This window comes from Hyaena hyaena, unplaced genomic scaffold (genome assembly GCF_003009895.1).
Source record: "Hyaena hyaena isolate Hyena2069 unplaced genomic scaffold, ASM300989v1 scaffold_108, whole genome shotgun sequence".
NCBI classification, from domain to species: Eukaryota; Metazoa; Chordata; class Mammalia; order Carnivora; family Hyaenidae; genus Hyaena; species Hyaena hyaena.
The window spans coordinates 3,477,567-3,495,227 of record NW_024080741.1 but is presented as its reverse complement, the minus strand read 5'-3'; the positions used below and the strand labels follow the sequence as shown (position 1 = coordinate 3,495,227).

At 39.1% G+C, this 17,661-nt stretch overlaps 1 protein-coding gene across 3 annotated transcripts in view; it reads left to right on the top strand.

Moving 5' to 3' along the window:
• The window catches only part of PARP11 (poly(ADP-ribose) polymerase family member 11), a 43,740-nt gene that overhangs the window by 25,217 nt on the left and 862 nt on the right, over window positions 1–17,661 (top strand). The window contains exons 2-8 of one of the 3 annotated variants that reach the window (XM_039236369.1): window positions 963–1,073; window positions 3,373–3,498; window positions 4,336–4,456; window positions 6,937–7,012; window positions 10,094–10,166; window positions 10,245–10,375; window positions 16,424–16,575. In XM_039236369.1, coding sequence (XP_039092300.1) covers window positions 3,376–3,498; window positions 4,336–4,456; window positions 6,937–7,012; window positions 10,094–10,166; window positions 10,245–10,375; window positions 16,424–16,575 — 676 coding nt within the window. In that variant the 5' untranslated portion in view covers window positions 963–1,073; window positions 3,373–3,375. Of the gene's footprint in view, window positions 1–959; window positions 1,074–3,372; window positions 3,499–4,335; window positions 4,457–6,936; window positions 7,013–10,093; window positions 10,167–10,244; window positions 10,376–16,423; window positions 16,576–17,661 lie in introns of those variants that run through there. The other 2 variants (XM_039236368.1, XM_039236370.1) reach the window with 2 other exon arrangements.

Genomic DNA, 17,661 nt, shown 5'->3' with positions numbered 1-17,661 from the left:
CCCACTAACTCTATGATTCTTGACAAAATAATTGCATTTTCTCTGCTTCATTTTTTCCCTAACTTTGGAAGATAGCGACTTCTCTTGTGCATTGGGTTATGGAAGACAAAAAATTTTGTGGAATTTGAAGTGCCTTAGGAATGTCGACTACAGTGGCACCTGCCTATAGTGTTGCCCTCTCCAAAATAGGGATAAATATGAGTCTGTCCTGGGTCCCACCCAAAGCTATTTATGATGGGAAGTTCTGGAAGGACTTTGGTAAAACACTTACCATTTACCCTGGCTTAGAGTGTGATCTTAGGGACAGTGTGACACGGCAGAGCACAAGTGATGCATGTATACTGTATAAAGGATATTTTCTGTTTCCTGTTTCTTGTTTTTATTTCCCTCTTCTAGTAAAGAAAAGATAGAACTCATAAGCCAAATATTTGCCTTTACTATTACCTTTAAACTCATCCTTCTAAATTTTGGGAATTGTTTTCAGAAGAAAAAATAAATTTAGGTCATTCTTGGTTTCTTTCTCACAGTAGAATGGACAAATGATGTGAACAATAATAGAAGCAAGAGCAGGAGCTGGGAATAGTTAACGTGAACAATTGGTCTGAAATTTTATTTTATTTTTTTAAATTTTTTATAGTTTATTTTTTTTGTTTTTGAGACAGAGAGAGACAGAGCATGAGCAGGGGAGGGGCAGAGAGAGAGGGAGACACAGAATCTGAAGCAGGCTCCAGGCTCTGAGCTAGCTGTCAGCACAGAACTCGATGCGAGGCTCAAACTCACGAACCGCGAGATCATGACCTGAGCCGAAGTCAGACGCTTAACCGACTGAGCCACCCAGGTGCCCTTGATCTGAAATTTTAAATCATTGCCTTTATTTTCTGATTAAAAGGTATAAGGCAAATAGTGGGTTCTGTACCTGAAGCTCTTGACCCTAAGGTGTTCTATTTTTCATTTCCTAGCAGCCGGTCAACTTTAAAACATGAAGGAAAAATCCAGAAAATAACCGTAAAGCATTCCTTGGAGAAGTTTCCAAGCATGAATAAAAGATAACAAGCCCCCTTCATTGAGTTCAGGTACTGTATTTGGTTCTTCACTGCATTATCTCTTTCATTTCTAATGAGAGCCCAACAAGGAAGGAGCCTTTAGTTTCCATTTTGTGAAGAGGCAGCTGTGGTCTAGATGAGGTAATCAGAAACTTATCCCAGGTTACACAGCTTCTGGAAACAGGATGGACCATTTTAAGTGATGAAATTTACTCAAGTAGTTATATATTCTTTGTAAAAAAAAAAAAATCAAAGATGTAGGAAATAAAAATTTTTAACAAACCACCAATAACCATATGTTTATATGTGTGTATATGGTTAAACACACACACACACACACACACACACACACACCTGAAAGACACATACTAAGTTGATAGTCTTGGTTAACCCTAGGGAAGGAGGTAGAGAAGATACCAGAAATGGAACTGATGATGGTCAAAAATGTTTTTAGCTTTATCTTGAGCATTCTGACTCTTTGCAAGGAGAATGTTTTCATATATTAATTGTGCAGAGTTAAATTTATTCAAAAACCCCGAGGACACATAGTATCCAGATAGTTAGTCTTCTTTGACTAACCTCATTGCCTTTTTTCTGGCAACCCTCTCTTCATCCCAGTCTCTACCCAAGAATGTTTAAAATTTTTCAAAGATCATGTGTATGTGAGTTACTTGATATAGTGACAATTATAAAATCATTTATGATGAAGTACAAGGCAGTATATTAATGGTAATTAAGGCATAGGCCCTGGATCTAGACTGCCTGGGTTTGAATCCTGGCTTCCCTATGGTAGACCTCTCTGTGCTTCAGTTTCCTCATTTATAAATTTGGGATAATAGTACCTATTTTACAGGATTGTTGTGACTCCTAAATGAGCTATTATCTGTATAGTACTTAGTGCTTAGCATATTCTAAGAGCCACATAAGAGTTACCACAATTATTTGTATTATTCTAACTCTAAGAAAAAACTATGATAAATTGTATGTATATCCAGACTTTCTTCTGTGTGTGTGTTTGCCTGTGTGTGTGTGTGTGTGTGTGTATGTACACATACATACATGTACATCCACATACATTCATGTAGGTAAATATAGGTGAATTTTTAAAATTAAAATTGGATTATACTATTTGTGTGTATCGTAGCCTTCCTTTTTACTCAACATTATAGATTGCAAACATCTTTCCATGCCATTAAATGAAGTAATGAATGTTTAAAACAAACCTCAGGTGTATTTGGTTTTATTTTTTTATTTTTTTATTTTTTTAAATAAATTTATTTATTTCTAGAGAGAGAGAGACAGCATGAACAGGGGAGGGTCAGAGAGAGAGGGAGTCACAGACTGAAACAGGCTCCAGGCTCCGAGCTGGCAGTCAGCACAGTGCCTGACGCGGGGCTCGAACCCACGAACCGCGAGGTCATGACCCAAGCGAAAGTCGGACGCTCAACCGACTAAGCCACCCAGGCGCCCCATATTTGGTTTTAACTAGTGTGATACATGGATTTTTTTTGACCAAATATGTGAACATATGGTAAGACAGAGATTTCTTGGCTCTATACGGAGAATCTGGAGTGCTTATAGATATTGAGATAGCTTAATTAAATCATTGAATGGGCATTGCTGTATCTTACCTAAGTGTATTATTATTTCTTTTATTTGGTAAGGAGTGATAGTCAGCCTTTTTAAATGTTTGTCTTCAGGGGCACCTGGGTGGCTCGGTCGGTTAAGCGTCTGACTTCAGCTCAGCTCATGATCTCATGGTTGTGGGTTCGAGCCCCGCGTTGGACTCTGTGCTGACAGCTCAGAGCCTGGAACCTGTCTTCGGATTCTGTGTCTCCCTCTCTCTCTGACCCTCCCCTGCTCATGCTGTCTCTATCTCTCAAAAATTAAAAAGAATTTTTTTTAATGAAAAATAAAAGAAAATAAATGTTTGTCTTCAGAGTCTATATGCCAGAGAGAATCGTATTATTTTTTTTAAGTTTATTTATTTATTTTGGGAGAGAGAGAAAAAGACTGCAAGCAGGGGAGGGGCAAAGAGAGAGGGGTGGGAGAGAGAGAATCTCAAACAGGCTTCATGCTGTCAGCGCAGAGCCTTGATGTGGGGCTCAATCTCACAGACCATGAGCTCACGACCTGAGCCAAAATCAAGAGTCGGATGCTTAAGTGATTGAGCCACCCAGGAGCACTAGAGGATGGTAGTTTTGAAGTGTCACCATTGGAAGGACACTTGCCATACAGTTCTTTGTAAGAAAAAAATGATGTATAAACGTACATTGATTGTTAAGAAACGTATGTATATTTCTTCTTCTGCCCCTTTCTGGCTTTTCAGGAGATGTTTCACAAAGCAGAAGAATTTTTACCCAGAACGACAAATAGCGAGGATGAGATGGACACGTCAGACACCCAGTGGGGCTGGTTTTACTTGGCGGAGTGCGGGAAGTGGCACATGTTTCAGGTACCTCCTTTCCAGAATGTAGCACACGGGCTTCCGATTCACTTAGCATCATGCTGCTGACTCACACAGTAGCAGTGCAGACCTGGAAGGAAATCAAACCTTAGGGAAATCAGATAGCTTCACTACAAGAAAAATGAGAAATTCTTTTAGTCCTTTTCCTTTTCCTGTCCCCAGGTTTTCTCAATCACGTATTTAGAAGCCGTTTGAGTTCACTGTGTGTACAGAGGGTGAATGTGACTGAGTTGCACGGTCTCAGTATGGCTGAGCAATTCCAAGTTCCATTTGGTGTACAAGGAGGAGAAGAGAGCAGGCCCTTAGTAAGCACCTTGTGTCCGCCAGGTATCATGTTAGATGTTGCAGGCATATTTTCTACGTTAGCCTCACAGCAGCTCTGAAACAGATGTTTAACACTGTCTCATGGTCAAAGACAGCCAAACTCAGAAAGGTTAACAGAATCTGTCCAGAGTCACATACGGCTCGTGAATTTCAACCAGTACCCGAAAGCTTGGTGGTCTTTTCTGACTTAGAAGCCTACCTAAAGAAGATCTAATTTGAGCCAGTTAGGAAGTTGTAATTATTGAAATCATTTGTAGGAATTGTAACGATCTGGAAAGAGGGCTTCTCACCAGTTGCTGGAGTTTCTTTGCTGGAAGTCCTTACACCGTTCTGCACACACTCACTTAGCTGCGATTCTCCGTGTGTGTGGGAACTAGAATGTGCGCTCAGTCAGTTCCCCTCGTCGCTCCAGTCTCTGTCTCTGTGACCACAGAACCGCCTCTGTGGCCAAGCCATTGATGTGAACAGCTGGTAAATGACACTCTCTGGTTTGTCTTAAAGCCGGATACCAACATTCAGTGTACAGTTAGCAGTGAAGATATCGAAAAAAGCTTCAAAACAAACCCTTGTGGCTCCATTTCTTTTACTACTTCCAAATTCAGCTACAAGATAGACTTTGCAGGTATGTTTTTACCCCTCATAGTTGTGTGTTTTTAGCATATTGATACAGTAAAACCTACAGTTGTGAAGATGAGAATTAGTTGATGTATTTGTGAACAGTGAAGTAAATCTCTTTTGTCATACACAAAAATCTCTCTTTAAAAATTCAAGATTTTAAATCTTCTTGCACAACATTACCTTTTATAAAGGAGTATTTGTATGCTTATAGATACTAACGTATGTAGAGATTGTCGTATCTTTTGAACTTATGTAACTCTTCTCCCCTAAGGAACACGAAACACTTTTTTAGCTGTTGTTTTGTTCATCATCCTATTAGCCTTTTGAAATAGCTGGGGACCTTTTCATTTTAAGGATCCATCTGAGAAGTTAGGTGACAGAGTCATAGGTAGCTGGTGATAGTTTTAAGGCCAAAGTTCACCTGAACAACCCATCTCTTAGTGTCTTTGCCAGAAAACAGTTTCTTTAATGGATGTTGCCTTTTGCCATTTTCTGATTTCATTGGCTCTTTCACAGAGCAGCTAGCTAATCTGGAAATCAGCCCTACTTTGGATTTCATCCATGATCTATAGGCATGGTTTTAAGTATCCCATAAAACGGTTGGATTCAACTCTTTTAGTTTCAAGCTGTTGGTTTTAGCTGTTTGTGGCAAAGAGGCATACAAGATCTAGAAGGGAAAGCTTTTTTTTTTTTTTTAAGGTTTTTTTTTTAAGTAACCTCTACACCCAACGTGGGGCTCCAACTTACAACTCCAAGGTCAAGAGTCACATGCTCTACTGACTGAGCCAGCATGGTGCTCCGGGAAGGCTTTCTTAACAAAGCATATTTTGGCTGCTACATGGCTCAGTCATCTAGCTGTTCCCTCCCAGTTTCTATGAGTTGTGTCTTTATGACAGGGTTGTGGTGTGGTGTGGTAAGGTGGTGACACCTTAGGAAATTACCTTGGATGAGCTAAGGCCCAGAAATGGTGAATGGGATTTGTCCAGTAAGAGGTTGATGCAACCAAATCTCTAATGATTATTGTCCCCCCAGAGTTTTTTTTTTTAATTCTCAAGAGTTCAAACCATTATATTCTTCCTCGCAACTAACCATAACTGCTTTTTTATGACATTAGCTAAATAGGCTGCCTTTAAGGGGCCCTGACATTTATCTTTTTGTTGCAGTCTAGACAGAAGGTATCCCTTAGATCTTTCAGACATCTTGTGCACAAGTGCCAATTTGAAGCAATACTAAGACATAGTGATATGCACACACATCAGGCTTCGTGTAGAGGATGAAATTAATCAACACATTTAACTCAGCAAGCCACATGTTTCTGAAAGAATATTTGCTAATTAAAACTATATTTTGGGGAGAGCTTTCTCTCAGACCATGCAGTTTGTTAAAATATCTTTATCAAAGAATAGGAGTCACATTTAATAATTTAATTTCACCAGCCCCTCTATATGATGATGCTGCATCAAAGGTATAGGCATCAGCATTTCGAATGTACTATTTGCAAAATTAGCTCCAGCTGCTCTGCCATAAGCTGACTAAGGTGCTCTTGGTAAAAATGGTGAAGAGGAAACTCAGAATGAGGTGGTAGAAGACACTGCAGGCTTTGCTCCTTGTGCTGACATGATCTTGCTTTTTCCTGCATAGCGGTGATGCCGGTGTGTGTGCGGAACCTTAGAGAATCCAGAAAGGGCAGGGCATACTTTATATTTTATAGCATTTGCCTGGATGGGCAAAGCTCTTTATTTTGGAATGGAATGATGCCAATTAGATAAGATATACTGACTGGCATCTCAAAGTAAGCCTTTGTACTAAACTTTGTGGGAACGAAGACATGGATCTGGTAACATTGGCACAGCTGAGGCACAGAAGGGAGAAGAAAATGACACCTCCAGTTAGTTATCAGTCTCATCTCACTAGAACCTTTTGAAAAAAGCACGTATTTAGCCTAGTTAGGTTTTCTGTCGTTGGTTTTGGTATATGATTCCGAGAAGACCAAAAATGTACCAATTTTTGAAATTCTGTCAGTTCTTTCGGTTTTATAGTGGTAATTATCTTTTAATCATTCCCAAAAATTTTGGAGCAATCAAAGTACACTTCCCATTTCATAAACCAACCAGAAGGTTCAGTACTATAATTTTATTCTCTTTCTAGTACTCTTCATTTTCCTAAGTTGGGAACTCTTATACCATAGCATCAGCTTAAGCTAAGTGTGCTCCAGAAAGGTGTGGACCCTGCATACTGAGCGGTCTGAGCCTAGCATCCTGTGTGTGAGCTTAGACCTCACGATGAAGCCGTGCTCCCTGAATAGCACTCCTATGTTGTGATAAATACATGGGTGGTAAAGTGTCCTTGATACACTGTGCTCGTCAGCGCCTCCCCAAGTGCCATGGTTCCGGATCACCACGTGCTGTGGCTACACATCTTTGTGACTATGTATAGCACAGTCTGTTCCCACCGCTTATCTAATATCTTTGTCTTTGCCTACAGAAATGAAGCAAATGAATCTCATCACCGGAAAACAGCGCTTAATAAAAAGAGCCCCCTTTTCTATCAGTGCTTTCAGGTATTGTAAAGAGAATAGGGGTGGAAAGAGTGGGCTTTCCTCCTCTTTTTTAGTATTTGATAGAGGAACAAATAGACTGAAAATGTTTGGGTAGGTTATTTAATGACCTTGATGTTGATCTTTTCATGACTGGATTTTGCGTTAGTTGATGAAATACAGTATGATGATTGTCTGCCCTTGTTGCCTTTCCTGTTCTCCTCTTCATTTCCTCTTCTATGTACACATTTTTCATTTCTTTAAGATGGTTACAGAACGCCATATGGTCTCTGCTATAAATCCTTAAAATAGCTTGCTGAAGTAGGTTTGAATTAACTTGCAAATACTCTGACAGAGCCATCCAGTGATATGGGCTAGTTATAGCTTCTAGGCAGTTGCCCCCTTTTTCTCTCCCTCCACTTATCCCCACTGGGCAGCTCCCAGGAATGATTCCAAATCTGTAATGACCACAGGAGACCTAAAGAAGGTGCGAGCTCAGTGGGATGGCAGCATAGCCCTCTACTTCTGGGTCTGGGTCGCACATTGTCCTGTTTGCTTTCTCTGGTGGTACACAGCTCTAAAAGAGAGCTGTAGATGCCAGAAGAAAGTAAGTGTTTATTATTCCTGTGAATGAAATTGAAGGGGGAAATCTTTGAGAGTATACCTCCTGCTTTTTGTCATGATCCCTCAAGCAAATATTGCTGTTCAAAGAACATAAAATGAAACAGAAAAGAAAAAAAATAGGAGCATGTGAATTGGAGATACCCCTTTGCTCTTTCTAATGAGATATTTTGAAACAAGGGGTCAAGAAGGAAAGAAATGCTTTAAGTTTCTATCAGTTTGTTTCTTAAGGCTTTTGGCTCATATTTTTGCATCCTGATTTAAAAGTTATTCAAGTACTTCTATAACAAATGCCCTAGACTAGGACTTCTATGGAATGTGGAGGATATTATTTTCTTACCACCACATCATATCTTTATTCTTTGGCACAAGGAATGTAATAAAGGAATTGCTTAGTGTCCAAGGATATTTAATCTAGGAGAAAAATGGGACATAATAATGGAAAATGTTGTTGTAATTGTACCTTATTATTTCTGGTATACTTTGGTGGGGAGAAGCCACAATACTATGGGGCTGAACACTTTTCTGTCACAGACAATACAAACCAGAACAAAGACAGGAGAGGGAGAGAATTAACCAGAATGGAGGACAATAAGCAAGGTAATAGCAGAGGAGAACAGTTAGGCAGTGTTAGAGTGATGCAGGTAAGTGGGTGCTGATACAGAAATGTTTAATTATTCATGGCAGGAATATATCAAGTGTGTATTACACACAAGGTGAATAGCTCACATTTCCTACCGGCCAGGAAATTACAATTATTTAAGGCTATGCTCTACATAAAAATTTTTTTAAAAAGTCAAAAAATAAAAACCTTTCCCATAGCTAAAATTTACTCCAGGCAAAGTAAAAAAAACAAAAACAAAAAAAGCAACAACTGGGAGAAGTATCATTGCTTATTATTGTAAAGGGCTCATCTCTGTAATATATGAAGTACTCCTAGAAATTTCTGAATAGAAGACCAGCAACTCATTAGAAACATCTGGCCTCACACAGAATCAGAGAAACACAAATTACACCAGACAGTTTTTTATTAGCAGATTGTCATAAATTCAGTTTGATAATGTACCTTTTTGGAGAGGTGGGGAAGTAGGGATTCTCTACCTTTCTGGTGGTAATGATGTTAATGAGCATAACCTTCAGAGAGGGCATTTGGGCAGTATCTGTCAGAATCCTAGTATCTGTCAGAATCCTAAAATTTCCATTTCACAGATGTCCTCTTACAGGTACACTAGTAGACAGATAAAATGGCAGAAGGTCAACTTGTGGTTTTGCAGCATTCTTAACAGTAGCAAAAAGTCAGAGACACACTAAATACCATCAACAAGGGGCTTGTTACACAAATTATGGTATGTCCATACCATGGAATTCTCTGCATCTGCAAAATAGATTGCACTCATTCATTCAACCAGTAGGTATTGTGTGTTTACCATGGGCCAGGTTCTGTGGTAGGGACTGGGAATGAGGTTACTCTCCATCTACTGATGCAGAAAGATCTTTAAGAACATATTAAGTTGGGGGAGAAAATGGCTGCAAAACAGTCCCATAAGTTTTATGCTGCCATTTGTATGTGGGGGAATTTGGCTTGTGTGAACCTAAAAAAGTCAGGAAGAATACCCCAAAGACTAAAGAACAAAAACAAAGCTGATTACTTGGAGTTAGGGCAAAGGTTGAAAATTGGACACTTTTCACTGTTTGCTTCTTTATAGGTGTGAATTTTCAAATCATCTGATTGTAGGATCTTTTCAAAAATTAAAATGAGCCTTAGAAATTAAGCTAAAGATAGGCTTGAAATTTATGACTTTTTTCTAGTAACCTTCAGTCCCCAGGGAGGACTAGTATGTCCTTTTTAGCCTTTTGCCATTAAGCCCTCCAACTTACTCTTTTTCTGTGCTCCCATCCAGTGGCTTCAGTGTGGTGGGCAGGTTTTCAAAGCTTCGCTGGCTTAACTGCGTGAATCAACGCAGGCTGTGTATGAGGAAGAGAGGGCAGTAAGCAGAGAATGGCTTAGGTTTGACTTAGAGCTTGAAAGACATTGCATGCATGGCTGAGAGGTTTGGGTTTTATTTGATAGGCAGTATCAATCTTTTAGAGGGTTTTGTTTTGTTTTTAAATAGAGAGTTTCATTTCTTCTTGGAAATTCCTTTCCTTTATCTAAAATCCTCCTTACATTTTAAAGGAATTCTGACAATTAAAAACAACAACAACAACAACAAAATGACAGCATTAAACAACTGTTTTTGAAATTTTGATGTTATTTAAGATTGGATGTTTTCCACCCAAGTTGTCAATTCTGCACCTAAAAAAGTAGTACCCAGGAGACATGGAGTAAATATTAGAAAGTGAAGAACCTAGAGCTTCATTTCATTGCTTTTGTCACAATGTCCCAAATGTGAAAATTCAGCTTTGGAGAAAAGGTGAAACTAAAGCACTGACAATAATTATTATCAACTTCTAATATTTTGTCTTGTCTTTTGCTGTGTAAAGTTATATCTGTGAAAACGAGGCTATCCCCATGCCCCCACACTGGGAGAATGTGAACAGTGACGTGCCCTATCAGGTAAGAGCAGAGCTGATGAACCCCACTGCAGAAGAGTGGAAAGGGCCCCAGTAAAACTATGCAAACTTCTTTTTCCAGCTTATTCCTTTGCACAATCAAACACATGAGTATAATGAAGTTGCTAGTCTCTTTGGGAAAACAATGGATCGCCACAGAATTAAAAGAATTCAGAGAATTCAAAATCTGGACTTGTGGGAGTTCTTCTGCAGGTGAGACAGTGTCCAATCTGAACCCTCTCTTTGGCCTCTAAGACCTTCGTAGTCTTAGAGATAGCGAAGCTCAGATGTCTAACCGGACTGCCCCTCAGGTGTCGCTCCAACTGTGGAGTTGTGCTGTGTTTTTCTCTTGGCGGTATCTCGACCCTGTCTGTCAGCGCTCCTCAGCACTCTCGGGGAGTGACACAGAGCTGCCCTGGAGGTGAAGGTCAAGTTCACTTCCAGCCCTGTGAGCCCACCTCGGAGGGCAAAGACCCTCTCTGCTTTGCAGGTGCAGAGCTGTGCATCCTGGCTGAAATCTGCATTAGAAGGGAATGTAGGGAGCTCGTTAGTTTTGTTGACATTACTTTGGTGATGCAGACCTGTATGTGGAATTGGAAGTCACTGGAAACATTGTTGAACTCATTTATTTATTTTTTACTTATTTATTTTTATTTTTTAGAGAGAGGGAGGGCGCGTGTGCCAATGAGAGAGGGGCTGAGGGCAGCGGAGAGACAATCCCAAGCAGGTTCCACACCCAGCCTACAGCCTGACTCGGGGCTTGATCCCACCATCATTAGATGATGACCTGAGCCCAAATCAAAATTTAGTTGCTTAACCGCCTGAGCCACCCAGGCACCCCAACATTGTTGAATTTTTTAAAAAAGCAATCACACTATCTTGCCTCTAGTCATTTGATTATTTTGTTTTGAAGGACATTGTTGACTATACTTTCAAATGTCCTGCTAGGTCTAAAGTTTAGGTAGTAGATTTAAAATCTCAGTTGACTACTTAATTTAGGGTGTAAATGAGCCATTGGATTGCTCAGTATACACTTAAGCTAAAAATAAAGCCCATTACTGAAAAATAAGGGCTTTCAGCTTGTATTCTTTATAGTCTTGAGTCTTTGGACCAAGCCAACTTTATTTCTGACAGTAATGAATTTAACTGAGTGTAGAAGGTTTTATTATGTCTTGTTGAGATGAAATTTCTTTTGTTGAGGAAGATAGAGGCCTCTCTCCCCTTTATTTTTATTCTCTCAGTGAATATAGTAAGTTTTTCTTAAATGGTCTGATGAAAACTTAATTCACTATTCATAATCAAGCCTCTGAAATGGAGTTCAGTTATAACTGAACTCATAATTTGAGTTGTCTCCACTCAATCTTAGTGGTAAAAATGTACCAGTGAATCCCCATGTTTAAACATTGTATATACTAAGAATTTCACTGGAAATAGTATCTCTCTGCCTATGCCTCTCATGATTTTATGGAATGTGAGCCTATAAAAATCTGTGAAGGTGAATGAAACTGTCACCTGCTGTGACATTAGAAAATACTGGGTCTCATTGTAAGGACAATCTGTTATTTTGACATCTCCATTAAGAACTAAAATCCTAGTCAATCTCATTGTCATGTAACCTATGACTGATTGTGCAGGCAGTGAGGCCCACACAAGTCCATCAGGCATCCATTTCCATGTCGCCCAGTCCTTTTTCCTTTTCTTTTCTTTTTTTTTTAATTTTCCTCCTTTCTTCTAACAAATATGTCAGAGCACTTACTTTATGACGTGCACTTTCTGAGGCACACGTGGGACATAGCAGTGTACAGGACCATAACTTAGACAAGGAGCCAGGCAATTGCACCATAAAATGAAAATGAAAATGAAGATGAGTAGTTAGAGAAGAAGGTAGAAAGGTAGTCAGGAGGTTGAGCATGGACGAGTTTGTAGTAGAGCCATTGGAATGGTTGTGTGATTTTCTTCAGTAGTGAAGAGCTTAGCATAGTTTGAGTCCTACAATATTCCCTGAAGGTTTAGCTGCAGCCCAAGAGGTCCTAGGGCTCAATATGAGCCTTTCCTGAACCCTAAGGTCATAGTATGTGAGGCTGCACATTTCATGGGTGCCTTATTAGTTGGCACTAGAATAAATTATGCTGTGGGAATGCAAAGCTTTGCCCACCCCCTCCCACTCTGCCTTCAACTGGTCTATATGCCACGTCCAATCCGGTGACTGAGCAGATTTTCAATGCCCACACTAAGAGAGACTCAAGTAAATTTTCAAATCAGAAATTATTTTGATGTTTGTCAGAGAAATAGTAATGAGTGATTATCCTGATTTTGGAGTGGATTCTAGGCATTACTGATGGTGAAGCTTGACCTTAGGAAGATGTACACTAAACAAATATTTACTTGGGGAAAAAGAGTACAAATTCACTAGTGCTCAGCAAACTAAGAGGACTGTCATAGTGGTAGATGGCTGAGCCCCTTAGACAGTGTAACTTGATTTCTGCAAAATGGTTGACAGAAGTTCTTATGCTGGAGGCAAGATAGAGAAATGTATTCCAGTGGTAGTTCGAAGAGAAAAACTAATACCCAATTAAAAGTCTTGGGCAGAGAGTAACTTGAGTGGCATGCATGCTTTCTTCTTGAGACCTTCAACATTTCAGTCGATAATTTGGATAGAAATGTAAAAGGCTTGCGAAAGCTTTAAAACTAGAAAGGGTAGCTTATTGTGTAAATGAATTGCAAGTAGAAAGACCTTGGAAAATTGAAGCAGTCAAAACAAATTATCTTTTTAAAAAAAAAAAAAAGATTTTTTTCCTTGCTTAGAACAGCAACAAATGTGCATCATTAAAAAAGGGGAAAAAAGGCAGTACCTAAAGGTCTAAAAAAGAAAGTCAGCAAATCTGTTCATAGCAAAAACATGCTGGATTTTTCTGAAGTGAGTATTTGTTTCATGCATATCCTTCTAACATCATGCTTCATGATCTGAAACACCATCACCAGTAGATCAAAGCATATACACTGAAAATTTTTTTTAGATTTTATTTATTTATTTTGAGAGAGACAGAGACAGCAAGAGGGGGAGGGGCAGAGAGAGAGGGAAAGAGAGCGTAGAGCCTGATGCAAGGCTTGAACTCATGAAACCACGAGATCATGACCTGAGCTGAAATCAAGAGTCAGACACTTAACTGACTGAGCCACCCAGATGCCCTTGAAGTTTTGATACTATATTGCCAAATGACTCTTGAGAAAGACCATTTCCATTTCTCTCATTTTCAAAAGTTTATTTAATGTGAGAGAGAGAGAGAGATGGAGAGAGAACGAGTGGGGGAAGGGCAGAGAGACTCCCAAGCAGTCTCTGCGCCATGTGAGTCTCCAACTCACTGTGAGATCACGACCTCAGCCGAAATCAAAAGTTGGACGCTCAGCCAACTGAGCCATCAGGCGCCCCACCATTCCTGTCATTTAAATGCAAGTATCTTTCCCCCACGTAGTCACTAAGCTGCATGTTGTTTATCAATTATGTATTTTTTAAAATTACTATATCAAGATTAAGTTTAATCAAAATGAATCTACTACATTAGGTTTATAAATGAGTTGTACAAATATAGCAAGCCAAAAAGAGATCCGGTTTGAGAAAGTCTTGGGGTTTCTGAGTACAGAATTATGGTTTTATTGTTGTTTTTTTAAAAAAAAATTTAATGTTTTATTTATTTCTGAGAGAGAGACAGCATGAGCAGGGGAGGGTCGGAGAAAGGGGGAGACACAGAATCTGAAGCAGGCTCCAGGCTCTGAGCTGTCAGCACAGAACCCGACGCGGGGCTCGAACCAACAAACCGTGAGATCATGACCTGAGCTGAAGTCGGACGCTTAACCGACTGAGCTACTCAGGCGCCCCCAGAATTGTTTTGAGTGACTACAAATTCATGCCACTGCTCCAAAATGAATGCAGTGGTGTGGCAGTAGAGCCAGTGCTGGCTGATGGTATCTGGAGTCTTTTTCTATTTCTTACCAACATTTATAAATTAGAAGGTATCCAATAGATTCTTGTCAACTAAAGGCTGTCCAGGATAGAACAAGGTGTGGAAGCCATACTCTGAGAATGGGAATGGATGGAATGGATCTTTAACCTTGAGTAGAAAGCCTAAGTCAGTGGTTATGTTGTGGATAATCGCAGAGTTGTGCGTAAGAGTGACTGGAATTGTTCTGTGCTTGGGAGAGAATTATTGGAACCAATCAGTGAACATTAACAAGAAGGCAGATTCTGGTTCAGTGTTGGGGGCACGTACTTCCTAACCATTCTAGCTGATCACAGAGAGTTGTGCTGTCTTGCAAAGCGTGTACCGGAATGAATTGAGGCAGATGTTAATTAGCTATTTATCAGAGATATAATGAGTGGAGGGAATTTTTTTAATGAAATATTTAAAAAATGGAAATGCTACAGTTAGTTCATGGACACCCTTGTACCTGCCAGTGAGATTTTAACATTTTGATACCTGTTACATCTTTTAATATTTTCTTCATCTTTGTATATGTGTTTTTTCATTTTTTAATGTATTTTAAAAATTTATTTGTATTAATGAAGTTTAGTTGACACACAGTGTTGTATTAGTTTCAGGTGTCCAACATAGTGATTCAACAATTCTACACATGACTCGCTCAATGCGCATATGCCCCATCGGTCACCATAGTGTTATCACAGGATTATTGACTATACTCCCTGTGCTGTGCATTTGATCTCCCTGACTTTTTAGTTCTATATTTATTTGTTCTTATTTGTTTATTTTTATTTGAGTATAGTTGATATATAGTGTTACAATAGTTTCAGGTGTACAGCATGGCGATTCAACGTCTCTATGCCTAATGCTCTGCCCACCACAAGTGTAGCTATCATCTGTTGCCACTTGAGGCTGTTACAATATCATTGGCCATATTCACTATCCTGTGTCTTTTATTCCCGTGACTTATTCATTCCATGACTGGAAGCCTGTATCGCCGTCTCCTGTTCACCCATTTTACCCAGCCCCCACTAACCTCCTGCCCTCTGGCAAGCATCAGTTTGTTCTCTGTATTTATAGGTCTGATTGTGCTTTTTGTTTGTTTATTTCTTTGTTTTTCTTAGATTCCACACATGAGTGAGATCATATTTGTCTTTCTCAGTCTGACTTATTTCACTTAGCATAATACCCTCTAGGTCCATCCATGTTGTTGCAAATGGCAAGATCTGATTCTTTTTCATGGCTATTTAATATTACACTGTGTGTGTGTGTGTGTGTGTGTGTATACACCACATCTTCTTTATCCATTTGTCTATCAATGGACACTTGGGCTGCTTCCATATCTTAGTTATTGTAAATAATGGTGCAACAAATATAGGAGTGTCATATTTGGGCTTTTTTAAAGATACGAAGCATTACAGATACAGTGATGGATAAACACCCATCCCCATCCTGTTCTGCTTTCCTCCTGAGGCTGGTGTTCTGCCTTCTCGTCTATGTTTTTATATTTTTTACTACCTATATGTGTTTGTATACAACATACAGTATTGAGTCGTATATCTCTTTCTGCAGCATTCTTTTTATGTTCAACATTATTTTTCAACAAGAGTTGCCTCTGTTAGTACATGTAGATCTGGTTTGTTTTAATTTGAATGTATGTATATATAATTATTCATTTTTCTATGAAAGAGCTTTAGGCTGTTTTTAGTTTGTTTTTTTACTGTTACAGTCAGTCTTTCATTGCATATCTTTTTATGTGTTGGAAGAGATTTGTCCACTGGGAAGTGTGTTGAACTGGATTGGTTAATATTCCTTCCAGCCCTATGATTCAAAATTCAGTTCAATCCAACCAGCATTTTCTAGTCTCTGGAGATAAAAAGATTAAGGCATGGTCCCTCCTCAAGGGATGCAATGTGTAAAGACTCTCTGAAGTTTATATTATTTAGTTGTTTATTGTGTCATTTTTAGGCATCTGTAAAGCGTGGCTGGCTTAGGCATTCTGTTAGCTTGACTATGATGGGGCATCATCTGGGATATCTATAGTTTTGGTATAATTTTCAACCTTAAGTCTCAGTTTTAACTAATAATTTTTGGTAAGATGATTATGTGTCCAAGGGCATTCAGGATTATTTCTTTTCCAGAGCTGCTTTGTCCACCTTTGATTTATGTTAAAGAAGTGTTTTCTGTTTTGCCCTTTTTCATTGAACTTGGCTCTTCTGAAAACTAATAAATGCCACTTATGGTCTCTCTGTGTGTCTTATGCCTATGTGTATTGTGTTCTTAGGAAAAAGGCTCAGCTCAAGAAAAAACGAGGCGTGCCTCAGATTAATGAACAGATGCTCTTCCATGGGACCAGCAGTGAATTTGTGGAAGCCATTTGCATTCATAACTTCGATTGGAGAATAAATGGTATACATGGTGCTGTCTTTGGGAAAGGTAATTATCAGAATTCCAAGCCCAGTTTGAGTCCTAGGAATGAATCTCGTCCCTTTAGAGATAACTGATTGTTTTATAATTCAGGAGTTTGATAGTCATTAAGTTAGAAGATAAACTGTACTAGGTTCCTGGCACACCCTCAAAGTTTCTGAGCCACAGAAAAGCCACTTCCTGCATGTACAAGGTGGAAGTAAGACTTTGACACTTCTACCGGGTTAAGTAGCTCCCCAGTCCCAGTCATTCAGATGGGACAGCATGTCTGTATTGGCTGATTTTTGCATTACATTTAATTTCCATGTATAAATCCTATACAGGTATGCCTGCATACCAAACTGTTTTATGTCAGATTTATAAAGAACTATAAAATAAATTGACCACATTGTGCCCAGGTTTAGGTACTAGTATTTTTTTGTTCATTTTGTTTTTTAGAAAATGATAGGTAAGGATATTAACGAGCAATAAGGAGTAATGGGGGAATTCCTCACCTTTTTTTCTAATGTCATCAATTTATACTTACTACTCAAGCAAATTAAGGTGAGAGATGAGGAGAAAAGGTAGGGGTAAATGTTTATTTTTCTGGTCCTTACTTTGTACCTTATCTCCAGTTAGAGAGCTGGCTACCACTTAGGATCAAGATATGCTACATTTTTAAAGAATAAATTAATTTTTAAAGTAACTACTGAAAAGGGCATCCCATTGATCTCACTGTAAGAGGATTAGAAAAATGTTACCTTGAATCCTCAGCACTGGGTAATCTGAGACTTTGTGATTCGTTTCCCAAATATTTTAGAGTAAATATTCCCTTCATGATGTCAGTCTCCTAGGCCTACTGTTTCAGAAGATTTGATGCTTCATTGACTTTTTAGGCAATGAACCTGTGTGAAATTGTACTTCCAGAGTGTCTAGATGTGAATAGTGTTGCACTCTTCAGAGATCTTTTTGTGGTTGTGGGGTGGTTATTATCTTCAGAAATATTGATTTGTTACTCTGTATCCTAGAAATGTAGTTTCTTGGATTTTGAAATAATCTCCATAGACCAGTAGTTCCCACTGTGCTCTTCAGAGCTCTCTGGATGCTGGGTAAGGG